The sequence below is a fragment of the Chironomus tepperi genome, unplaced genomic scaffold (assembly GCF_022539635.2).
Source record: "Chironomus tepperi strain 1889 unplaced genomic scaffold, CSIRO-AGI_Ctep_v1 contig_85, whole genome shotgun sequence".
NCBI classification, from domain to species: Eukaryota; Metazoa; Arthropoda; class Insecta; order Diptera; family Chironomidae; genus Chironomus; species Chironomus tepperi.
In genome coordinates this window covers 2,233,622-2,258,924 of record NW_027226207.1, presented here as the reverse complement: position 1 = coordinate 2,258,924, position 25,303 = coordinate 2,233,622, and the positions used below count along the sequence as shown (strand labels likewise).

Genomic DNA, 25,303 nt, shown 5'->3' with positions numbered 1-25,303 from the left:
CAGAGATTAGATAAGGTTTTCGTAGAACTGAACCTGTTTGTTATCTGTGAAATTTACTGTTGACGCAAAATTGTGAGGATTAAAATTTCTTGATTAAATTTTTGATTTCTAATTCAATTTTGATTAACATTTGCGATTCCTTCACTAGAACTTTATAAGATTAATCTATTTACAATAATTTTATTGTCTATTTATCATAATTGTTAATTAATGATTTTTCTTTAATTTCTTCAAAATGTTTACTTTGATGATTTTTACCACGTTTTTCTTATTTGATTGAATGTATTCAGTAAAAAAAAATTCTCCACAAAGGGTGTTAAAATACGAAATATTAAAATTCAAAATGTTCGTTAAATATTAAGTTTATTTGACAGTTTTTACAATGTAAGTTTACTAAAAATAATATAATATTGTGACAAACTAAATATAGAACAAACGCAAATAATCATGAATAATCAGATCATGAATCATAAAAAATGCAATACAGTCATATAAAAACAACCGAAAGTTTACTAAAATGCTACAGCGTATTAGTCATATGGACTAAAAACATTACTGTTGCCGTCCTGCTCTGCCTTTTGCGAAAAGTTTGTGTGATAAGAATTTTAAGAAAAGGAGCACTCATTTTTTTCAGTTGTTATTAGTTATACAAAGAGGTAACACAAACTCCAAATTAATAAATTATTAAATTCACATAGATTATTATGAAAAAAGTATTAAACAATTAATAACAATTCTAATAAGTTAAATCTCGATTTTTCTAAATCGTTCAAGTTTTGCGCGATACAAAAAAGGAAAAAAAAAATAATATTTTCAAGAATTTAAAAGTAAGTGACAATTAACAGGTGTTTGAATAAATGTCTCATCGTATCTTAATTAAAATTGAATCGGATGTAGAACATGAAAATGTGTGACATCTTATCATAAGATTATATGTTGATAAAATATGTCTACATGCTCTCATGTGATTTTAAGTAGTTTATCATCTCGTTTGAAATAAAAAATAATAATAAGAAGAAAAAAAGAATTTCCTAATAATTGAAACATGTCACAGCGAGAACTTTAACACTCAGCCAGCTCAATACAAACAAAATATAGTTCTTATTACTTAATATAATTTATGGTGCTCGTCAGTGCAAATTTGAAAAAAATTAATAGTAATGATGAAGAAAAAAATCACAAATCATTGTCGCATACATTTATAGTTGCCGTGATTATGACTGTATTTTTGCGCTTTTTTTATGCTTGGTGACAATAGAGAAAAGATTCTGAGATTAATTTACTTTAATTAATTAAGGGAATTGCTGCAATATAGTCACAAGATACAATTAACATTAATTAGATGCAATATAGTAGGTTGAGAGAAATTTAATTAAATAACAGTTCATTTTGATTTAAAATGTTTCAAAACTATACAACAGCTGGTAGTTGAAAACATTTGAATAGTTTTGAAATAAGAAACTATTTTTCGAAGTGAAAACTATGCACCAACCGTTAATTTAAAACATTTGAATGGTTTTGGAGGCAGAAATTTTGGATTTTCAAATGAAAACCATACAACAGATTTTAATTAAAAACATTTGAATAGTTTTAAAATCAAACATTTTGGATTTTCCAAACCAAAACCATACAACAGCACCAAAAATCAATAAACCGTTTAAACGACTAAAGAATAAACACAATAGGCAATTTATTCACTACAACACAGTCATCGTTCTGTTTATCCTCATGAAAAATTCTTTGTGTTTAGCGTCTAAGTGCACGAGAACTCGATAAACCTTTATGACCGCTGTAAATAATAAAGAAACAGTTTAAATATTAAGACATTGATTTCTCAACATATTCATTACTATAGTATTTTCATCAATCATGAATAAACAATTATTAACGTAGTGAGCTTGCTTGCTTACATTGCCTATTTTTTTCGTCTCACGCGTTTGTGTAACGAGCAGCATGTAATTAGAACATTAGAACAATCTTATATACAGATTAGTCGTACTAGAACTTTATGAAAGTCATCAATGATTTTCGTTTCTCAATCAGCTATGAGATATAGCTTTACAGTTGTGTAAATAGGAAGTATATAAATGAATAATGTGACAGCCTTGTCCCTTTTCGCGCTTCTTTTCACTCTCATCGATCGATGACCCAAATTAATCTTTTATTCATTGTCCTTTTTTTTATTGTGCAATTTCAGGTGCCTTTTTTTCGTGTCTAACAACTTTCTACCGTCAATAGAGTAACATTGAGCTATGAGTAGTAACGATAAAAAGCAAAAATCAAAAGTCGTGGATTACAAAAAGCAACAAAACGACAAGAAAACGACAGCTGATCACATGAATGGAAATGTAGTTGTAAGGCAGCGAAGGACAAGAATACCCGATAAACCTCATCATTCGCTCAGTTTATGGGGTATTTTAAAAAACTGTATCGGAAGAGATCTAACAAAAATCGCAATGCCTGTACATTTTAATGAACCCATTTCATTTTTACAGCGGTAAGGCACAAAATCTTATCATTATCTCACACTGATTTGATAAAAAAGACTAAAAAATTATTATTTTTTTTGTTCCTAATCAACTGCAATTTTAGTAATGCTGAGGATTTTGAGTACTCTGACTTGTTAGATAAGGCGGCTAAATGTAATGATATATGTGAACAGTTTGCCTACGTAATGGTCTTCTCATCAACAGCATTTTCCACATGTTCAGACCGAGTAGCAAAGCCATTTAATCCTTTACTAGGTGAAACATATGAATTTGATCGGTCGGATGATATGAAATGGAAGTTGATAAGCGAACAGGTGTCGCATCATCCACCGATATTTGCACAACATGTTGAATCGAAAAATGGATGGAAGGCTTATCAACAACTACAAATTGAAACAAGATTTCGTGGAAAGCACATTTCAGCCATATCCAATGGATACTTTCGTATTGATTTTGAAAATACTGGTGCTACTTATACCTTCAATCGTCCCAATTTTGATGTATATAATATAATATTTGGTAAAATGTATGTTGACATTGTCGGTGAAGTACATTTCACTGGACATAATGCAGCTAATGGATATAAGGCAACTTTAAATTACATACCACAAACATTCTTTTCGAAACAACCTCAGCGTATTATACGCGGTAAAATTCAGGATATACAAAATAATGTAAGATTAGTCGTCAATGGACATTGGAATGAATTTATAACAATTGCTCGTGTTAATGCCATCTATCATGAAAATAAAACCGAGAAATATGATACGGATGAGCCTGTTGAAATTTGGAGAAAACGCTTGCCGCCGCCAGAATCACAATATTATTACCATTTTACTACTTTTACTTGCCAATTAAATGAACCAGAAGATGGAGTCGCGCCAACAGACTCCCGTCTCCGTCCTGATCAACGTCTTATGGAGGAAGGCAGATGGGATGAGAGTAATCATGAAAAAGTTCGTCTCGAAGAAATCCAAAGAGATCGAAGAAAACAGAACGATGATGTAGTTCCACTGTATTTCGAGAAACAACCCGAAGAGTTCTGCGATACTTACGTTTGGAAGTATATTGGAAACTATTGGGAAAATAAAGCCAATCAGGACTGGAAAGATTCCCCAAAGCTTTGGTAAATCAACTATAAGGAAGCTAATTTATTCGCAAAACATTTTTTTAAAGACGGTACCAGACAAAGATTTAAATGTGATGTATTGTAACCAAAAAAGAGACGAGAAGTGGATTTTTAGTAGACAATTAGGGGTTATTCACTTATTTTGAGGGGGTTTGGGGTTCTAAGGATATCGATTGTCTTTCATATTTGAAAATCAAGATTACTTTGATCAAAGTAATCATTGAAATGGATTGAAATTTGAGTGAATGTAGATTTTGATCAAAGCAATCATTGAAATTTGAGTGAATGTTGATTTTGATCAAAGCAATCATTGAAATTTGAGTGAATGTAGATTTTGATCAAAGCAATCTTAGCTACAAATCAATTTCAATGTTGAATGACCCTTGGAACTTGTAAATTTGGACAACGCTTTGCCATTTATTTTAAATATTTTAATTTGCGCATGAAAATTCATTAATTTATCAACCCAATTACCCAAATTATTTATTAAACAGCCATTTTGGATATTAAACAAATCAATTATATTGTATCAAAACATGTTTTGACGCAAGATGTATTAATTAAATAAAGCAATCTTTTTGCATGTTAAAGTGGAATGAAGTGCATACAAATCAATCAAATTTTGTATTTATAATTTACTTGGCAGTCTGCGATATTTTTCTATAAAGTTTCCAATTATTCCAGCAACTTTTTCAGGCTCTGTTAAATGTACGTGGTGTTTCGAATCAACCATATGATATTCAAACTTGGGATTCTTTTTAAGTATATCCACAATCTCATTGTAATATTCTTCTTTCTCATAGTGTGGATTTTGTGTAGCCTTGATAAATTGATACGGAAAATCGATTCTCTTCGCTAATTCCACAGAAACTTGTTGAGGATAATCGGCACCAAAACTGTACTTGAGTCTGCTGTCTCGAGCGAAATAGAATTTTCCAGGATGCTTATGCGACCGCTTAATGTTTCTTTTAAGTAGGTATGGAGCTGATTTTTCATCCACACTTCCCTGAGTTCCTTCAACCATTCTTTTAACCATTTCATCTAATGTATATGCAGGAGGTTCAGAATTTTCCTGATTTCTTTTATCGGCAATCATAAAGTTCTCAACACGATCACCTAGGAACTTTGCTACTAATACTGGATTTAAAACTACGGGCTTTAATGAATCAATTCCAATCACCATGTCAGTTTTTTGAGGAAATACCGACGCGAAGATGAAGCTTAAAACAGATCCCATACTATGACCCATTAATGATATCTTTTCCCAGTTGTATTCCTTCATGAGATGATTTAGCACATACAGGTTATCAGCAATATTATGATACTGCATACCTGCTGGAATGAAATCACTTAATCCATGACCTAAAGAGATATTTTATTAATCTATGAAAAATACATGTCAAAATATTTGTTATGCGCACCTGGAAGGTCAATAGCCAGATAAGAAAACTCTTTTGGGAGTAGCGGAATCAGACGATCAAAGGTCCCAGCATTATCTTGCCATCCGTGAATACATACAATTGGCCTTGGATATAAAACGACAAAATTAGCAATGCGATAAAGATATTTTATGATTTTTTGTCGACACTTACCGAACAGACTTTGGACCCCACCATTTTGCACATAGAGTTCCACCAAATGGCAATGGAATTGTCACATCCTCAACCTAAATTGAAATTTAATCACAAATGAACTATGGACTTTTAAAATTGCCAAATAATTATACCTCGCACTCAATTTCCTGGTCACTTAACAGATCGTATGGCTCTGGTTCCTCATTCTGTCTTTGCTTCCTTGCATTAGGATTCGAATAAAAGAATTTATAAATCCGTCTAGGTCCTTTCACCAATGCTTTCATTTTATTTTAACTTTTTTGTGTATAAAAACAAATTATGTACATGAAAAATCTATAGATTAATGTGCGGGATATGCGGTCATAGATGGAATTTATTTAATTGGCATTTTTGGCTAATTCCAGCGAAAATATTTGAAAAATAACGGACAAAAATTCCAGTATCAAACTGGACTTGTGCATTTTTTATGCTTACAGATGAAGTTACTAATAAGTCCAGCAATTTTTTCAGGTTCTGTTAAGTGCAAATGATGAGTAGCATCGACTAAATGATACTCAAAATTCTTGTTGTGCTTTAAAACTTCAATAACTTCATCATGATACTCCTTCTTTTCATAGTACGGACTGTTTTTGGCTTTAATGAACATATATGGACAGTTGATTCTCTTGGCTAGCTCGACTGACAAATCCTGAGAGAAACTTGGACTGAAATTGTGCTTCAATCGATTATCTCGTGCAAAATAAAACTTTCCTGGATGTTTCTCAGAGTGCTTGATGTTTCTTTTGAGTAAAAATCGTGCTGCTTCCTTTGTTACACTTCCTCTTGTTGCTTTAACCATTTTATCGACCATTTCTTCAATTGGATATGCTGGTGGTTCTGATTTCTCTTGATTCCTCATATCTGCAATCATGAAATCTTCAACTTTCTCTTCCAGCATATGAGCAACTTTATTGGAATCATAAGCCATTGGTTTAAGTGCATCGATAGCGACTACAAAATCAACTTTTGATGGAAACACAGAAGTAAACATGAAGCTTATAACAGATCCTAAGCTATGTCCAATAAGTGATATCTTGTCCCAGTTATATTCCTTTAAAATATAATTAAGTGTGTGAAGCTTGTCAATTGTGTGATATTGCATTCCATGGGGAATTTGACTGCTTAATCCATGACCCGGAAGATCAATTGCTAAATAACTGAACTGCTTAGGAAGCATCGGAATCAATCGATCAAATGTTCCAGCATTATCTTGCCATCCATGGAGCATTAGAAATGGCTTTATTGACTTATCGCCCCACCTAAAATTAACTGATTATTATCTTGACTAATCATATCAATCAACTCACCATTTGCCAGCAATATGTCCATTATACGGAGCCGCAATTCTCACTTCTTCAACCTTTAATATTTGATAAGACATTAGACCTTGAAAAAAAGCATCCGTATAGCAATATTTACCTCAAATTCAATTTCCTCGTCACTCAAAAGTTCTGAAGGATCAACATTATGTCCTAATTTTGACAATTGATCGCGTGATGTGGAATAACTGCATCTACTTAAGGCCCTTACTGGATTTATCACTCGAATTAAAGGAATCATTCCGAATTTCACAATTTTTTGACAAAAATAATTCGAACAGTAAAGGAAACGACTTGTTTGTTTACTTCTTAGGGAAGCAAATTTTCACTGGAATTTAGGGTGGAATTCCATCAAAATTGGTTCCATCAATATTAAAATGAAAAATACGTTAAGCAGTTAGTGACATTTAGAGCTAAATTTATTCAAAAATAATAATAATGGGCATAGAATTTAATGTTAGATACAACAAAAGAATAGATCATAATGTAGCTTTCTTTGCAGACTTTTCTATATAAAGTTCAAAAATAAAAGACCATAACTAGAGAGCGACTTAATATTAATATTGATTCCTTCCTTTTTGTTGTAACTTAATTTATACCTAATAAAAATGAATTGTAAAGAACTTAAATAATTGCAACAAGATATATTTCTAGATGATCATTGAAAACTCTAGTTCTTTTGGCTGGATGTGAACATTCTTAGCTGGAGTTGAATTGGACGGTGTTAGAAGGCGTTTTTGATTTGTTGGAGTTTTCCTCAATATTGGAGATGCAAATCCATGATGATTGACAGGTACATAATGCGGCCGTGGAAGTTCTGACGACCTTAATACACTCTTGCTGACGAATGCATAGTTCTGAAAAAAATGAATTATTAATAACGGTTTTCAAAAATTCAAAATTTTTAACGGTTTTCAAAATTTCAAAAAATTAAAAATAAAACCGGTAAAATTTCAGCCTACTTACTTCGAATCCTTCATAACTTGTCGTGTCTGTATTCAATGTCTCTGTTGAACTTAATACTATTTCTGGAATTTTTCTACACTTTTGTATGCTGCTTCTACGTTTCTTTCCAACACTCTTTCGTGATCTTGATCGTCGCTTAATTACAGATCCAACATTATAAACTTTTAGAGTTGCACTCTTGTTGCTACGACTTGCATTATTTTGAACATTTTGTGTATTATTGACTGAAGGTTTCAAGACATTTCTTGGTGCTGGAGATGCAAAAGCACCCAATAATTTACGTTTTGCAGGAGGAGCTGATGTCACTTGAACTGGAACCTTTCGCTTACCATTCTCTGTACGAACAGATCTAACGGATGAAGCAGTTGACGAATTTGTTGTTGAAAGCGTTTTTATTTGCAATGCAGAAGTTGGAGGCTTCAAGCGATTTCCAGTTGTTTTTGCTGCATTTGTTCTGTTTATTATTGTCTGTTCTACAGTCAACGGTGTTCTCAATCCAGTTGTATTTGCACGTAATGGAGTTTTTGCTGGAGTTGCCAGAATCTTTTTTCCACTTTTTGTCAGCTTTTCTTGACGCTTTGTGTCATAATCCTTTTCAATCAAATCCTGAACAGCAACGCCAAATACAGTGAATGGACGTCTGCTGGTCTTTTCGAAATCCTGACACATTTCGATGAGCTTGGCTTCAATTTTAGGCAACTTGATGCTGATCATTTTACGTTCCTTTTCTTCCTTCAACAGCTGTCCACCACGATTTGCATATCGTTTTGGATCCTGTTCCTTATTCTGAAGAAGTTCCATTTGATTCCATAAATCTTGTCGTTCCTGAATCATTTTAAATATTGGCTCATTATTTTCATAAAATAGTTTTAATTCACGCAATTCATCCTCGTGAAGTTCCAAGACATCTTCATTGTAAGTATTAGCAGTGAATGTTCGGAATCGCAAGCGTTCTGCATCAGATTTTAAGCATTTATCCCAATATTCTTCAATTTCAATGCGGACACGTTCAATAAATACACGGATATTCTCCCTTTTAATCTTCTCGCATCTCTCGACTTCAAAGTGCAATTTATCGTAATTTGTCTGGGTTATTTCCGTATATTTATCGAATTTGTGCTGATGAGATTCTGGAACATCCAAAAACTTCCATAATTGACCCAAACGCTTTCTCATATCTTCCATCTGATACTTCATCTTTTGGAACTGACTTTCGAATAACTCATAAAGGTCCTTTAACTTCTGAATGTTGTTCTTTAAAGGTTTTAAATCATCTGAATTAATGAGATTATTCTCAAATTCACCAAGCACTTTCAGTTCCAATTTATTAATTACATCCTTTATATCCTCACGAAGATTCATGATTTCTTCCAAACGCTTGAATTTTAAATCTGACAATGATTCCAAATGTTCAGAAAATTGATTCATCTCTGCTTCTGATGGCAATGGATCTGAAGATAATGGCCGTTTGGGCTCGCCCAATTCTGTAATTTGATAAGTTTATGAAATTCGATCGATTTAAAAATTCTAATTAGAATTTGATACTAACCCGAACATAAAGCATCTTGTTCCCGGAGAAAATTTTTGATTTGTTCATGCCGACGATTCAATTTTTCTCTCAGATTCTTCAAACTCTCATCGATATTCATCTGAAGTGTATACAATGGAACATGAGATTCCGGCACATCCTCAACGTCTTCTTTCAGAAGCCGTTTTAAATTTTCTTTTTCACGATTCAAATCTGGAATTTTAAAAATTTAACAAAGTTAACATCCAGAAAAGTATTTAAAAGCAGAAACTTTTATGTTACCTTCAATCCTCTCCATAATAGCTTCTTTACGGCTCTCGGTTTCAACGATAATATCCGTAAAGAATGCATCAACATGATTTAAAAGTTTCTTCATGTGTTCCATGCCAATTTCCTTCTCAAATAGCTCCTTCCATAGCTGAGAAAGATATTCAATCTTCTCTTCTGCTATTTCACTTACTTCTTGTGTTACCTTTTGTCTGTAAATTGGTCGTACATTAGATAAATTTATTTTTCTGAGAATTTTTCAAAAGTTACCTTAGATCATCCATTATTTTTTTATTGATTTATGTCCGTTCTACGCTATTTATTTAATATATTTTTTACTCAAAACACTTTATTCACTCTTATTAACTTATTTCCCTACTTTAATTAAATTAAATCACTTTAAAAACCCGAAAATTTAATTAAAACTTTTCAAATGCGCGAAGTAAACACACAGTCGTTACTTTTTGAAAAATAAACCGTCAATTTGAGGGGCGCGACATTTTCAAAATATTTTTGTCCGTTAAACGAGGTTTGAATATTTTTCGACCGTTGGACATTTTATGAGTTATAGTGAACATTAATCATGATTAAATCCAATATCAATTAAAATTGATGGCTGAATGGAAGTTCCCAATGAATATTAAATAAACAAACATAATGAGACTCATAATTAGACAGCTAAATATGACATCACAATGAACCACGTGTTACAGCATTAATTATGCTAAAATCTAATCTACCTTACTCTCATAATAAATGCAATAAATTAAATACAAACCTGAAAACAATAAATTTGTAAAATAAAAGAAAAACAATCTTGACCGACCATAAAGTAAACAACATAAACAGCGGTTTTTCTCACGATCAAGCAGGCAGCAAGCATGCATATTAAGAAATAAGACAAAACAATAAGAAGGTAGCACAACAAAATGAACTGCAATGGGAGAAAAAAAGCTTTTATTTTCTCACTTACTTCATGTCTTACAACCCGTCTCCCATATCCTCAGAGAAGAAAAAAGAAAATGTTTTTGGGTTGTGCGATGTGTTGAGTGGCAGACAGCAGCAGTCTTCAGTCTTTCTTCAGCGCTCGTCCGTGGCAGTCGTGCAAATTGGAAATAGTAAAGCGGTACCAAAAGTGAGAAAAAGTAAAAAAAAACTAGTAAAGGTGGAAAAGAAAAGTCCAGCTGCTGCAATAAGTTCAATAACATGCGATTCCGGCAATAGAAGTAATCAAAAGAGAAGAAAAACATTTTTAATGGTCCGTTACATTTTTATTTGATTTTTCTCGATTAAATTTGATTTTTGGTGAATGAAAAGTGAAAATTTTATGAATTTTTTTGTGTAAATCACAATCATTTGGATATACTATAGCAGCAGACTAAACTATAGCACAGCAAATAATCATCCGTAAAGTGTAATTTTTGAGATTAAAATGATGGCTAATAAAAATTTAATATTATTACTATTATGCTCACTTAAAGTATTAAAGTCATGTTAATATCAATGCGAATCTTTGCATGAACATGTGACGTATTGGAAAGTGTTGTCTCTATCATGAATATATGAATTAAGAAATGTACATACAGTGAGTAAAAAAATGTGAAACTTAAAGATATGAGACATAATTCAAAAGTGCAATAAATTATAATTTAATAATAGTAAAAAGTGCAATAATCGATAGTCATCACACCAAATAAGTATAAATTCCAAAAAAATCTCTATCTACCTACATGATAAATTACACAATTAGCAAAAAATTGAAAGTGCATTTGATAAAAGAAGCATACAAAGTAACCAGAGCGATGAATCTCCATTGGATTATAAAATTTTTTGTTTGGATTACTATTCTAGAGCATCATTTGTGCAATTGTAAGTTGTTATTACTGGTTCTATGCATGGTTTTGTTAATTAATTGAAAATTGAGTTACTGAACGCATTTTGGATGCGAAATTTTTTACTAAATACACTTGTGATGCAAAATTTTTGCATCTATCTCTAACTTGGAAGTTTGACTAAAATATTGTTCAATATATTTCGTATCATGATTTACTGAAGTCACTAAATGATGCAAAAATTGACTGCATCCTATTTTGATGCGAAATTTTTTGCATCTTTTCTGTTTACAATTCGCAGATTTCGATGAAATTGAGCATTATTTTTAAATTTTAATTTACTGAAGTCAGTTTTAGATCCGTAAAACTTTACTGAACGGACTTTAGATGCAAAAATAATTTCGCATCATTATTCTACTTAGAAAAATTCTTCAGCTTACAAAGTATACAGCACATAAACATTCATTCATACACATATTCTCAAGTTCCTTAAAGTCTAAGAATCAACCAAGAGTACCGCATGACCCAATTATTTTCTTTCACTACTCGCCGTGCAAATCTTTTCGCTGATTCCAGTCTCAAACATTCATGTATGACTAGAAGTGCAACTTGTAAAAAGCAATTTTTATGCACACATTTCTTTATTTCCAATCGTTTAACTTTCTTTGACTTTTTCTTTTGAATCAAAGACGAGATTTTTTTAGCATTTCTCCAGTTTTTATAATAATAATAAAAACGTCTAAATGCTAATGGCATTTGATGCTGAAAAGCTCTTTAATTCAAGTTATAAACCTTTCGCATTTTTATTTTCTTTGTGCGTTAGTCAGAAGTAGAACAAGAATGAATGAAATTCTTTTCAATTGATTGATACAGTTAGGTGCGATATTATGTGAAGTGGATTGAAGATCATTATTGAATGGACTGTAGTAAATTAAGAAGAAAAACATAATTACTGTCAAAAATGAAGATAGACTGTAAAATTTTGGATTATTTTATGAATTACTTGATTGTTCTGTACAGAACTGTTGCAATTCTGTTGTGGAATGTGTAACAGAACATTCGTAAACAATTGAGAACAGAGGAAAGTAGTAATTTTACGTTTATTGACTAATAAATCTATTGAATAAAGAAAAAATGAAATTGTAAGGTTTTGGTCTGCGACTGCAAAAACATTTGAAGTATTTTGCAATTAAAACGTCCGTTTCTTTTCATTCTATTCAATTACTGGCTCGTCGGAGTAATTATTATCTAAATAAAACTAGATGGTACACAATAAATTCACTCAACAGGGCGACGGCTGAATAATTTTCGAGTGCAAGTGATTTAGAGTGTACATCATTAGCATCTTTCAGCTATATTTCTCGCCGTCGACAAAGAAAAGGAATTAATTTGAGTAAAAGAGCATTAATTCTCATGTTTTGAGATCGTTGCTTTATTTATTCACCCAAAAGTTCACTTCAAAGACTGTATTGTTCATGAATGCGGTCATTAAATAAAATTAAGGCACTCGTCTGCATCTTTTATGTAAAATGAAATGTCTCTTGACTTCAATGAAGCTGACGAAATGAGAAAAGGAAAAAAGAAATCAACATCTACAATTTCTTCTATTGCCATCAGTTTTACAATTGTATTCAGCAATTAGGCTTGTTAATTATTTGATAATTATTCACATTTTAACGTTAATATTTCTTCTTGGAAATGTCGAGTGATTTCCATGCATCTGTTATTAGGGTAATTTTGTTGGAAAAGTCTGCATGATACTTGGCTTAATGACTTAATATTTTGGATGACTTTTATCTGAAAATGTCCAATATTTTGAAATTAGAAATCTCAACTTTTTTGTAATTTTTGAATTCAAGAACCCTACAATTTCAAATGTAAGGTTTTCAAAATTTGGATTTTCTTGTAAAAACCGTTAAAATTTGTTAAATTATCTAAAGCAGCTAAGGATGGACTTAATTATCAACTGATGTACCTCACAATAGCTGCATGATTCAAACTACATAAATGCGTCTTATTTGTTCATCCACAATAGTTGACTTTCTAACATTTAACAACTTAATTATCGAAATTTTCGACTAAAAGACGGATAGTCAGTCGCGGATCTCAATGAAGAAATAAATAAGCCTTTATGTGGATGAATTGCATTCAAATTTTCATTTTCATATAATAATTAATTACTTAGCTAAGCAATAAACTAAAATCATCTCTCTTTTTACTATTAAATTGCTCTTCATTGCAATGGCATCTAGCATGTCTCATCAGCAAACGTGCGAAAGTGATTTTCATATTTTTACTACATGCTATCATCTAAGCTGAATGAAACTTGACGAAAATATAATAAAATGAAAATGAAAATGCTGTTTATATTTAATTTTCGTTTTCTTCTCTGCATTTATTCCGGAATCGAGAGTCAAACAATGATGGAAAGAATTTTATACATTCTCAGACCTAGTAACATCGTAATCTAATATACCATTTCACAAAAGACTTGCTGCATTACTGATGCTGTTTACTTTTTAAAGGTTTTCACTTTTTTTCAATTTTCATTCAATTAAAATTTTTGTTTTGTTACTTTCTTTGAGAATCTATGAATATGTAGAAGGTGTGTTTAGTGCTCAAAAGATGCTCATTACAAAGATTTTGTAAATTAATTTAAAAAATTTAACCTCAAAAAAAGTTGTAAACAGAAAATTTAGGAATTTTTTTAAATTTATGGATTAAACTAAATAGTAGTGTGCCAATTGTCAAGGAAACAGTGAGAGAACTAACATTCATCAAGGATAAATTGGAGATAAGTCAAAAAATTTTGTTTCCGCTGATTTGAAGAAAAATTTGGATATAAATTAAATTAAAACAATATTTTCAAAAAATCTTGGAAAATTGCACAAAAACAGCACAAACTCTTGGTAATATTGATATGACAATAAATAACGAATAGAAATACATAGAATATCCATCTCTTGACAAGAAATTACACAAATTTGGATACAAACGAAATCAATTTTTAAGAAATTTCTTAAAGACACTTTATATTGGAGTTTTAGACTGCATAATGTATTGCAAAGCCTTCTTGATGGATCTTAATGAGTATACGATTGACTAAGAAAACTTGAAATATGAAATGAAAGAGTCTTTCTCTAATTTCTTAACAGCTTAGAAAATTGACAAAAAAAAATGAAATTAAACATGAAAAAATGCACAAAAGATTTCGTTTTTTGCTGCTTCTGTTGTCTGGCATGCCTCAAAATGATTATATTGCAATATTTCTTGTTCATCTATAACAAAACTTAATTTCTCATATGACGCAACTTATTAATATTTCGCTAAGCGGAAAAGTTATTCATATACCTAAGTATGAACTTTTGTTGTTCCTATATGCTATGCAAAAAAAATTTTTGAAAAAAGAAAAATGCAACAAATAAATATATATGATGCATAATGCATGTGAAAATTCCATTTTGTGGGAAATTTTCTTTGCAGTTTCACTTATAACATTGGATGTCAGTGAGCTAGGGAAACGTAAAAACTTCTTATGCTCTATTCATGCCTTCGCAACATTGCGGAAAAGAGGAATTAATATTTATTTAATTATGTACAGAGATCACGTTTTTAATCATTTTACTTTTCGTCTCGAATGATTCAATTTTTCTTAAAGATTCAAAAAAGAAGCATGCTTAAAAGTTCATCAAACTCAATTTATAAAATACATAAAATTAAGTAACAAGATATTAATATTTTTAAGATATTCAATTTTCAATCTTAATTTAGGCATGCAAAATTTTCAAACTTTTTTCACTTTTCATTTCAATTTGCAACGACTACATAACTTCTATTACCAATATTTTTATTAATAATTTGCTTCTTTTTCCTATTCATCGCATTTCTCCTCTTTATCTTGATCATTTATTTATTTTTGCTCTTTTGCATGGTCAATTATTCAATGAAAATGAAAGCTTATTTTCTCGAGTATTGCAGGCTTAATGTGACTGTTATAAGGCCAATTTATGGTTTTTAATTTACTAAATTAAGCTTATTGAGGTGTTATTATGAATCCAGTTAAATGTATACAAAATATCCAATCAAAAATTTCTATAAACTAGAACTCAACATTGATTATTTACAAAATTGAAGACCTTTAAAGCACTAACATGCAAAACAATTTAGTTCCTCATTTGCAACTGACGCAATATGCAAAATTATAGTATTGAACTTCTTCGTTTAGATATTTATTAGTAGGCGTTGCAATTTTCAAAATAGAAAATGTGCAATTTTTGATTTATGAGTAGTAACCGGATGTTTAACACAGTATTAAACATTGTAAAAGTCAATTCAATCAAGTTTGAACTAATCAGATCACTGTATACTCCTACATATTCATCTCCTAATCTTAAGATTTAATACCCAGAAGCATTATAACACTAATTTATACAAATGTTTCCGGAGAAATTTGTAGGCAGATTTGCAATAAATCAACAATATGCTGTTCATAGTGATATCAGAAGAGACCAGATATTGCCTGGAAGACTTGATTCATACAAGCTTGGTGAATGATTGCTTAGAATGAGCAATCAAAAGAACCAAAAACATAACAGAACAACTCAATAATTTCAAAATCCATCTTTCATTCACCAAATTTTCCACAAGCCAGTAAGCACTAAGATGATGGATTATAAAGCAATAAAAATAATTAATTTGTTTATTAAGAAAATCTACTTAAATTAAAATGAATTACATTACAGTTTTGTATAATACACTTCATATATGCTTTTAGCTTCCATAATCCATAAATCTAGTCATAAATTACTTCATATTTCACTTTTATTCCAACACTTGACAGTCTGTCTAGAAGAAAATGAGTTGAAATCTATAACAACAGCTAGTAGTCGACAGAAGTGAGACAATTGATATACTTAGCGCGCGAACGATGGGAAAAATGATTTTTATCTTCATCTCTTAGCACTATAGGTCACTTACCGTCTGCCCATAAGCTATTTTGTATAGACTCTTACTACATCTTGAAAAATTGGACAATATTTGCTTAAAGTTGTAATATTTGTGCAATATTTTTATGAGTTTTTGAAGGTTGAAATCTAAGAGCATCATAAAGTATAATAATAGACCTGTCAACGTCAAACTTGCCAAGTTTTTCCCCACGATTTAAATTTACGATAATGCAGAATGTATCTTATTTTCATCATAAAACAACAAGATTATGCAACAATTTATGAGAATTTCACTTTTTTCGCCTTGATTTGAATTTATTTTTTTCTTTTTATTTACATCTAGGCTGTACATTTTATTCGTCAAGCGATGAATATGCATCCACAGATACCGAATCGGGTAATATTTATCTACCACTCAAGGAAGATCGTCCTGTCAATGATGTTGTGCTGACAATGAATGTATTTCCGAGGTTAGTATGGAGTGTTTTGGTTAATATTGAGGGGTCGTCCATAAATGATGTTTACAACACCATGATATCTTTAGATTCTCCTACCACTTACACAAACTGCATGTTTTAATAGCGATTGTGCCTTCCGACCTCATAGAGCAATGATGGGCAATCTAGGGTCATTGTGGATTGACTCCAAGTTGTGCCGCCAAAAATCAAAGGTTGCTCAACATTGTCATAAAATAATAGTCATCATTTAAAAACGACCCCATTATCCTACGCTTTATTTACTCAAAAATCCGTAAAATTAATAAATTTTATCTTTCTCTGAATCAAATAGAAAATCCATAGAGTTGAGAGCAATTGACCGCTCAAGCGGCGATGATCACAAATATTTCCGTATTCATGAAGTGAACGGAACAACAATACAAATTATTTTAAGCCAAACACTTGATGATCTAGTTGATAATGATAATCCACAAAATGTACTAAAGTTCAAAATTCAGTGTAACAGTGCAGTTCATGGAAACAGGAGGAATCATGACGTAAGAGCAATTTAATCATAACAGCATGATCACTTAATGTACTATTTCCTCTAATTCATTCATTTAATTACAAATTCATAATTGACCACACGTTAAATCACTTTATGAACATTTTATTCATGCACACGTGCCTTGTCTAGTGTGAAATTTCAAACTCACTTGTCTTCTTCATGTTCTGTATATTCGCAGGTATCATTTCTTATGGTTACAGTATATGTTGAAGATGTTAATGATAATAAAGTAAGTTTGCAATAATTTTTTTCAATTTATTTCTCTAATGCATGACTAATTCCTATTCCAAAATATAAAGCCTGTCTTCTTGAACACACCATATGAGCTAACCATTGATGAAACTACACCACTGGGTTCGAGTGTATTTATGGGAATTAAGGCTGTTGATCATGATAAACCAAACACTCCAAATTCAGATATTCAATATTTCATTGGACAACAGACATCCGACACCAAAGGTGGCTTTTTCATGCTCGACAGTCCACATCGTCCACATGTTATACTTAAAAGATCATTAGATTATGATCATGGTATAAGACAATTTGATCTTAACATAATTGCTCGAGATCGTGGAGTTCCACCACAGCAGACAAACACAACACTGTCAATTTTCATTGATGATGTTGATGATCTACCTCCTGTATTTACACAAGAAGCATATTTTACAAAAGTTAAAGAATTCTTTACAATTACTGGGAAATCAATCCACAAGCCATTGAAAATTGATCCGCCAATTGAAGCATATGATCAAGACTCATTGAATTCGACATTAATCTATAGTATTGTGTCTGGTAATGACAGGGAAGTGTTTTGGATACATCCGACGACTGGTGTATTGTATCTAAAGAAAGAAATTGACTTGGAGTCCGAAAGTCTTCAAGAAAATTCATTCATACTGCAAATTGATGTAAAGCAAAAGAATGATCCATTAAAAAGGGCAATGGCACGAGTGGAAATTGAAATAATTGATATTAATGATAATCAGCCAGAATTTGAAGTGGATCTTTATAACATTTCAATTGTTGAGAATCTTCCGAATGGATTTTCCGTGTTACAAGTGAATGCTCTCGACAGAGATCAAGGAGAGAATGCGATGTTCTTTTACAAGATATTTAAAGAAGAACCAAAAGGTGCTTTTGCCATTGATTCTATCACGGGATGGATGACTGTTAAAAATCAATCATTATTGGATCGAGAAGAAAGACCAACTGTGAAGTTGATCATTGAAGCCATTGAAAAAGTTAAGCCATATAATAGGCGTGAATCGACATCCGAATCAACAGTAGCTGTAGACATTACACTGCTTGACAGCAACGACAATAGTCCAATATTTGAGATGGGTAATTTGTATGAATTTAAAGTTGATGTAAATGCATCAGTTGGATATGTTGTTGGAAAGATAAAAGCTTATGATCCTGACGATGGACCGAATGGGAAGCTATCATATGAGATGAAAAACCGGAAAGAAACATCAGTTCCATTTCAATTGGATTCAAAAACTGGCATTCTCAAAGTTACTGGGAAATTAGTTACGGGAAGAATAGCATTGTTTGTTGAAGCATGCGATGAGCCAATTAATCCATCAGAAACGAGATGTACATTAGCAGTTTTAACGCTTGATATTGTTGAAGCAGTTGATGTATCAGAAATCAAGTTTATGGGCGCACCATATGAGTTTTGGATTGGAAGTAATGCACCAATTGGAACATCCGTTGGACAAGTTCGAGTTGTGTATCGTGATGACATCATTTTTGACTTGCTGCATTCATACTCGGAAGGTGTACCATTTGCAATTGAAGAGCAGTCAGGTATAATAACAGTCATTCGACCAATAAATAGTTTCAACAGAAATGCCTATCATTTTGAGGCAGTAGCAACATTTGTACATTCACCAGTTGAAGTAAGTAGATTAATTAATTTAATTTTATGGCCAAAAAATTATTTTCTTTATTTCTTATACAGCATGTCAAAAATCAATCAAGATCTTTAAAGAAAGCTTTACCAGAGGAACTGGGTTTTCAGGTTGATGAGGGAATTGTTTCGGATCTAAATTTTGCAAGTATGTACATCGCAAACGTAACAATAAATGTTGTAAATCCAAGTAGCACCTCAAAAAATGGAGTCTTTGTGAAGAGCTCACAAAATGAATTTATCGAGTTTAAGATCATGGAGAATCTGCCAAATGCGATTATTGGAAATTTATTGGCGAAAAACTTCACTGACATGAATAAAAATCTTCAAGCATCGCCATCAACGCAGTCAACAACAACAGTTCAACGACGTCCAATTAACCGTGAAAATCGTCAAATGCTTAACATGAGCTCATCAAAATTCAGGAAGCATTCAGCTGAGCCGAGACTTAAGAATATTACAGCAACTGTTACAACTCCTTCCACAATTGGCATGATTACCCGAAAGCCTAGAACAAATATTTTTAATAGCACAGCAGCACGCAGACAAGCAATAACAAATGGACGTGTTGTAAAGCAGTTGCCACCAATCACCTTAAAAAGTACGAGTAATACCACATCGGAAGAGAAACCATTAACAGGTTTAAATAAATACCTGCGGAGCAGAAATCGCATTGTAAGAGCAGCAACAAAAAATCTAAACTTTTTCATTGTTAATGATTACGATCTTAAAAACAAAATGTATATATCGAATGATGGTAAGTTAATGACGATAAACGGATTAGATCGTGAAGAGAAAGATTCATATAAATTGAGTGTAATCGCTGAATATACAAATGGATTAATTGAAAGTGCTGGAATTTATCAAATTAATGTTATTGTTGAAGATGAGAATGACAATTCACCCAAATTTGAAAGATCCAATTATGTCGGTATCATATCTGAAAATTCTGCTCTCGGTACGGAGGTGCTGCTGAACAACTTAATAATCGTTAATGATGCTGATGCTGGGAAAAATGCTGAATTTCAGCTAAGCATATTAGGCGATGGAAATAGATTATTCACAATTGAGAAGAGTAATGATGTATCAGAACGTACATCTCCGCTTAATAATTTTAATAATAGTGCGTTAGCGTTATTCTCCGATACAGTTTTGGATGAATATAGCAGCATGGTCGATATTAATTTACACTTAATGATGTTGAGCTCTCGCGAAATTCCAGCCAATCAATCACATTACGTCATCAAGTTTAGTGGACCAAGTCTTTTGGATCGAGAACGGAAAAACTTTTACAAATTGAGATTGTTGGCTAAAGATTCTGGTGGATTACAAGAAGAAGCTCAGCTGATGATCTTCGTGACTGATGTAAATGACAATCCACCATCGTTTGAGAAGCTAGCAGTCTTTAAACAAACAGGAATTGAACTTCTACAATATTCTGATAAAATGGAGATTTACTTCATTGACAATGCACTTACTACTCAGCCTGTTGCTTCTCCTTTAGAGGCAACGACTCAAAGAAGTACAACCATTGAACAAACCTCATCGACTTCATTGCCAAACATCAAACTTCCACCACAATCATTGCCAAATATCAAAATTCCACCACCATCATTGAACAAGATTAGAATTCGACCTAAACATCCAATTGGAAGTCCACGAGCTTTATCAGACAGTTACGATGATGAAAGTATGATTTCCGAGGATCGATCATTCAAGTCTAGTTCTCCAGAAATTGTCAACAAAAATTCACTCTCAAAACATCCATTGTTCATGATTGAAGAATCTCTTGAAGCTGGTGTGACAATTCTTCAGTTAACAGCAACTGACGATGATTATGGACCGAATTCTCAAATCACATACGAAATATCATCAGAACAAATTGCTGCAATGCCATCATACAAAGGAAACCTCAATCATATTAAGAAGCATTCATTCTTCTTCATCGATAGAATGTCTGGAGAATTGAAAGTCAATAGACAGTTAATTCCAAATTTAGAAATCTCAGTCAACGTAACAGCGAAAGATTCTGGAGGATTAAAAGACACCATCCAAATTGGAATTCAAATAAGTGATGTTAATAACCACGAACCTGTATTTTTACGACCATTTTATTCGTTTGATATCGAGGAAGGATTTCATGTCAGTAAGATACTTGGTTCCGTTCAAGCCGTCGATGATGACTTTGATGACAATGCAAATATCACTTACAGCATTGTTAATGTCGATGAGTCGAAATTTCCATTTAGTATCATACCAAAAACAGGTTTATTAAAGGTATCTGGGCAATTAGATCGCGAACAGAGATCTCTATATGAATTCCGTGTAATGGCTAAAGATAATAGCCGAAAATATAAGCAATTGAACTCAACGGTAATAATCGAAATTAATGTTATTGACTTGAACGATAATGCACCAGTCTTTATAAACTACGACGATGTAATGATTAATGAGATTACAACACGTGGTAGAAAGCTTAATAGCGATATACATGATGGAATTACTCCACAAAATTTTACTCCAGTTTACAAGATTAGTCTAGATCGTAATGTTAGTCCACATAGGTTAATAAAAGAAGTCAAAGCAACGGATGTGGACTATGCACTCAACGGTATGGTATTTTACAACTTTTTGCATAATAACGTTTCACATCTCTTTGAAATTGATGCACGAGAAGGCTTCATTACGACAACACCACATCAAGAACAATTAAGGGATCTAAATAATTATGAGTTGTTGAATCTCACTGTTGTCGCTTCTGATTTGGGAAATCCAGTTAAAAGTTCATACGCTATTGTATTAATAACGTTGACAGGTGAAAAGAGATTTGTGCCAACACTGCCACCGCCTAAGACCTCTACTCCGAAGAAGAATGTAGTAACAAAACCAATTTTATTTGTAAATCAGTATTACGAGATTGATGTCTTAGAAAATAGTCCCACGCCGATGAGATTAATTCAGTTTAACACTACAAATGAGAATGATGTTTATGTTTGGTCTCTAGTGCTGGAAAATAAAAACTATTCAATTCCAGTAATAACTGATATTTTTGACGTAGACAATGGAATATTATGGCTGCAAAGGCCACTTGATCGAGAAGAATATTCATCATATACTCTCAAAATTCGTGCTGATTTGACAGGTCCAAGACGACCGAGATATGGTAAAAGTATGCAAGTTATGTATCCAGTCACTGACGATCGTATAGAAAATTTAGAAGACAATGAAGTTCGAGTGGTCATTAAAGTTGTTGATGTGAATGATCATGTACCGATGTTTAGAGATCAGAGTCCTATTATTGCTGTTATTCCTGATACGGTAACTTATGGATATAATGTCCTTAAAGTCATAGCAGATGATCAAGATGTTGGATTGAATGGAGACATAAGATATTCCTTAATTAATGAGCCTACAAATTTCTTTGGAATTGATGCATTAACTGGACAAGTAAGGACATTGGGACCTTTATGGAGAAGTCACCAGAGAGTATTTGGATTTGATGTAAGAGCCACAGATCGACAAGGATCTGAAAATGGCAAAAGCAGCATTATTAATGTTTTGGTAAGTAAAATTAATAGCTTAAATATCATGTTGAACTAATGTCATGCCCTCACAGGTCTACGTCTTGGAAGAGCACAAGCATGTTAAATTCATTATGAGTGGAACGACGATGGACATTGAGAAGCAAGCAGAAGCAATTTCTCGAAGTCTATCTGAGGCTACAAATTTAATAGTGAAAATTAGGATGTTGGAGCCACACGAGACGAGTCGTGAGTTTTGGACAAATGTGTACATCTACGCAATTGATCCTAAGACGAATACAGTCGTGGATATGGAAGAGTTACAAGAGTAAGTTCTAATTTTTGAAGAGATTCCTTTAATTTTATATAATTCCATTAATGTCCATCAATTAGAATAATGGAACAAGTCAACATGCAGGAAATCCAGCCCTCAATACCCGTGGTAGAATTAACAAAATTAGGTGTGCCAGCACATTTAGCTCCAAAGATCAAGCAAGGATCAGGAGAATTAGCATCAATAGTATTGTCAATAACGATACTTATAGGTGGCGTGTCCACAGCAATTTGTATACTTTGTGTTCGATATAAACGGTGAGCTACATAAGGAATGATTAAACACACAAAAAACCTAATAATCATCACTTAACACCAATCACAAATTATTTTTTATATTCCTTAAAAAAGCATTTTTTTTATGTCCAACATCACAAAAGTTATCAGACTTAATTTAATTCCTACTTAGTAGATGTTAAGCTAATATTTATTTGTTGTAGAATTGGGGGGTCGTTCATAAATGACGTCTATAGTAAGATTTCCTCGAGAATTTGACCTCGGCAAACCTTAGTATGTAGGTCCAATTCCATATAGAATTTGTTGAGTGACTTAAACTCAAAATTAATTAGACGTCATTAATGAACCATCCCCAAATAAAATTCGACTTAATTCACGATTTGATTAAAGCACTGATAAAAAATTTATGGATTAATCCAAGGTTGAAAAATGAGATTGGAGATTTCAATGCCTGGAAGGCAATGCTAACTGGAAGAAATAAGAATTTCCAATCACATTTTCTTGTCTTGGCTTAATGAGATTTATATGATTTATTTTGTTGTTAGTAAGATGCTTTATTAATTGTTAATCCTTATGGGGACACGGCAATTACATGTAATTTGTGCATATCCTAAATTTCGTGCCTTTATGCATTTTTTTCATGTGAAAAATAATAAAAGATTTATTCTATTAAGTATTTATATGGATGAATATTAAATAATTAATTAATTTATAGTAATGTAAGTGATAAAATTCCTTATAGAATTCCAAAATTTAATCAATAACAAAGTTATGTGCTAATAAAAAATAATTATTAAAAATCAATTGCAAAACATTCTCTTTTCACTTCCTTACAACATACGCTCAATACCTGTTCGATTGCATCCACGTTCTATTTTCTAATCTTGCTTACCTACTTAATTTGTTCTGCAGAACTCTAACAAATAACTGTAAATTCTAACTCGATTAACCAGTGCATCAAAATTCCCCTTCCTTCTCCTATAGATCATGTTTGATAACATGCAATACATTGCATAATAGCCATAAGAATATGAAGGTAATGGAGAAATATAGAATAACAATAATAATAATTTTTGCTTTGCATAACATTTACATCTCTTCTCTAGATTGAATAAATTATCTATTGATATCTAGACATATGAGTTCATGCTTGCATCTTCTCGTCTATATTTTAATAGAACAAAGAATTTAAATAATGTCGGTAGAAAAACATTCAAATTGTTCGTTAAATTTTAAATTTGAATTTTTCAAAACTCTACAAATGTTTTAAACTGATGACAATTGTGTGGTTTTGTAATTCAAATTTGTAGTTTAACGGTTTTTTTCTTAATTCAAGACTCAATGCTGCTTAACAAACAGCAATCAATAGAGTTCTCAAACTCTCTATGAACTCATATGCACGTAGATATCATAAATTTCATAATCTAATATTCTTTTCGATTTCAATCTAGACGAATTCAAAATGCTATTGCACCAGTCCGCATATCACCTCGCGTACCGAGTCGTGCCCCTTCGCAAATTATCAGACAGCATCTATTTCTACCACAACCTTCGGGAGATTCCTCAACAGATCCTGTAAGTGATATGAGTAATGATACAGGAGTCACCGATGTTTATCAGCCAGTACTTAAGCAGTTAATTCCAACAAGGAAGAATAATCATATAAGTGGAAATCATCATCCAAATCCAGGTGATAAGAGGGAGTATATAGACATTCCATTACCAAAATCACTCCAAATGAATCTACATAATCATGAGGCAAAATGTACAAGATACAATGAATACATAATGCCAGCTAAAAATAATATAATTAAGCATTATCAAACCAATGGATGCTCATGCAGTTCTGATGACAAACAAGATGCTTCAAGTAATAATAGGTGGAATGATTGATTGTCTTTAATTATTCCTATAAGCCAGATAACATAAGTGAATTTAATTAATCTATTTGTTTTAACAGTTATGAAGATTCACTAAAAGAATTTGCAACGGAAACAGAAACCACGATGACATCCACAACAAGAATTATGGCACATCAACGAACACGTGTTTATGATAATAATTTTGACCGTCAATCCAACAGACATTCATTTTCTGGACACTCATTTCAAATGGAAGGAAGGAACAACAAACGAAATAGATCGTTTATGTATCCCAATAATATAAGATAATTTAATTAAGTATTGTTATTTACCACACATTAATC

At 32.0% G+C, this 25,303-nt stretch overlaps 5 protein-coding genes across 9 annotated transcripts; 2 read left to right on the top strand and 3 right to left on the bottom strand.

Annotated features, from left to right (window-relative positions):
* Positions 1-4,238, top strand: LOC139086604 (oxysterol-binding protein 2-like). Of its 5 annotated transcripts, XM_070635111.1 has the most exons (4): positions 486-656; positions 775-827; positions 2,198-2,497; positions 2,593-4,238. In XM_070635111.1, exons 3-4 carry the CDS (start codon positions 2,253-2,255, stop codon positions 3,617-3,619), a joined length of 1,272 nt encoding a protein of 423 aa, XP_070491212.1. In that variant the 5' UTR covers positions 486-656; positions 775-827; positions 2,198-2,252; the 3' UTR covers positions 3,620-4,238. The 5 variants fall into 5 exon arrangements, with proteins under 5 accessions (XP_070491215.1, XP_070491216.1, XP_070491214.1 ...); XM_070635114.1 differs by lacking the exons at positions 486-656; positions 775-827 and adding an exon at positions 1-72; XM_070635115.1 differs by lacking the exons at positions 486-656; positions 775-827 and adding an exon at positions 313-384.
* On the bottom strand, positions 4,076-5,621 carry LOC139086607 (probable serine hydrolase). The gene is made up of 4 exons (XM_070635117.1): positions 5,345-5,621; positions 5,211-5,284; positions 5,040-5,143; positions 4,076-4,980 (listed from the first exon to the last, which is right to left on the bottom strand). Exons 1-4 carry the CDS (start codon positions 5,474-5,476, stop codon positions 4,247-4,249), a joined length of 1,044 nt encoding a protein of 347 aa, XP_070491218.1. The 5' UTR covers positions 5,477-5,621; the 3' UTR covers positions 4,076-4,246.
* LOC139086605 (probable serine hydrolase) lies at positions 5,456-6,851 on the bottom strand. Its single transcript, XM_070635116.1, has 3 exons — positions 6,651-6,851; positions 6,539-6,591; positions 5,456-6,490 (listed from the first exon to the last, which is right to left on the bottom strand). The coding sequence occupies exons 1-3, from the start codon at positions 6,789-6,791 to the stop codon at positions 5,635-5,637; spliced, it is 1,050 nt and encodes a 349-aa protein (XP_070491217.1). The 5' UTR covers positions 6,792-6,851; the 3' UTR covers positions 5,456-5,634.
* Positions 6,852-7,000: 149 nt separating this feature from the next.
* Positions 7,001-9,758, bottom strand: LOC139086204 (protein regulator of cytokinesis 1-like). Its single transcript, XM_070634583.1, has 5 exons — positions 9,582-9,758; positions 9,327-9,523; positions 9,066-9,257; positions 7,517-9,000; positions 7,001-7,407 (listed from the first exon to the last, which is right to left on the bottom strand). The coding sequence occupies exons 1-5, from the start codon at positions 9,593-9,595 to the stop codon at positions 7,201-7,203; spliced, it is 2,094 nt and encodes a 697-aa protein (XP_070490684.1). The 5' UTR covers positions 9,596-9,758; the 3' UTR covers positions 7,001-7,200.
* A 5,819-nt stretch (positions 9,759-15,577) lies between these two features.
* On the top strand, positions 15,578-25,268 carry Cad89D (cadherin 89D). The gene is made up of 10 exons (XM_070634920.1): positions 15,578-15,689; positions 16,433-16,559; positions 16,879-17,083; positions 17,273-17,323; positions 17,394-18,995; positions 19,058-22,567; positions 22,623-22,855; positions 22,921-23,118; positions 24,549-24,977; positions 25,058-25,268. Exons 1-10 carry the CDS (start codon positions 15,578-15,580, stop codon positions 25,266-25,268), a joined length of 6,678 nt encoding a protein of 2,225 aa, XP_070491021.1.
* Positions 25,269-25,303: the final 35 nt, after the last annotated feature.

What these genes read in the sequence shown, in the direction of transcription:
- LOC139086604 (XM_070635114.1), top strand. Translation starts at nt 2,253, where the DNA reads ATGAGTAGTAACGATAAAAAGCAAAAATCAAAAGTCGTGGATTACAAA. An exon ending in CCCATTTCATTTTTACAGCG is followed by an intron (nt 2,498 to 2,592) that starts GTAAGGCACAAA and finishes CTGCAATTTTAG; the next exon opens with TAATGCTGAGGATTTTGAGT.
- LOC139086607 (XM_070635117.1), bottom strand. Translation starts at nt 5,476, where the DNA reads ATGAAAGCATTGGTGAAAGGACCTAGACGGATTTATAAATTCTTTTAT. An exon ending in ACCAGGAAATTGAGTGCGAG is followed by an intron (nt 5,285 to 5,344) that starts GTATAATTATTT and finishes ATTTCAATTTAG; the next exon opens with GTTGAGGATGTGACAATTCC. An exon ending in TCTGGCTATTGACCTTCCAG is followed by an intron (nt 4,981 to 5,039) that starts GTGCGCATAACA and finishes ATATCTCTTTAG; the next exon opens with GTCATGGATTAAGTGATTTC.
- LOC139086605 (XM_070635116.1), bottom strand. Translation starts at nt 6,791, where the DNA reads ATGATTCCTTTAATTCGAGTGATAAATCCAGTAAGGGCCTTAAGTAGA. An exon ending in ACGAGGAAATTGAATTTGAG is followed by an intron (nt 6,592 to 6,650) that starts GTAAATATTGCT and finishes CAAATATTAAAG; the next exon opens with GTTGAAGAAGTGAGAATTGC. An exon ending in GGACATATTGCTGGCAAATG is followed by an intron (nt 6,491 to 6,538) that starts GTGAGTTGATTG and finishes AGTTAATTTTAG; the next exon opens with GTGGGGCGATAAGTCAATAA.
- LOC139086204 (XM_070634583.1), bottom strand. An exon ending in TATTATGGAGAGGATTGAAG is followed by an intron (nt 9,258 to 9,326) that starts GTAACATAAAAG and finishes TTAAAATTCCAG; the next exon opens with ATTTGAATCGTGAAAAAGAA. An exon ending in ACAAGATGCTTTATGTTCGG is followed by an intron (nt 9,001 to 9,065) that starts GTTAGTATCAAA and finishes ATCAAATTACAG; the next exon opens with AATTGGGCGAGCCCAAACGG.
- Cad89D (XM_070634920.1), top strand. Translation starts at nt 15,578, where the DNA reads ATGTTTCCGGAGAAATTTGTAGGCAGATTTGCAATAAATCAACAATAT. An exon ending in GCAGCATTATTAATGTTTTG is followed by an intron (nt 22,568 to 22,622) that starts GTAAGTAAAATT and finishes ATGCCCTCACAG; the next exon opens with GTCTACGTCTTGGAAGAGCA. An exon ending in GATATGGAAGAGTTACAAGA is followed by an intron (nt 22,856 to 22,920) that starts GTAAGTTCTAAT and finishes TCCATCAATTAG; the next exon opens with AATAATGGAACAAGTCAACA.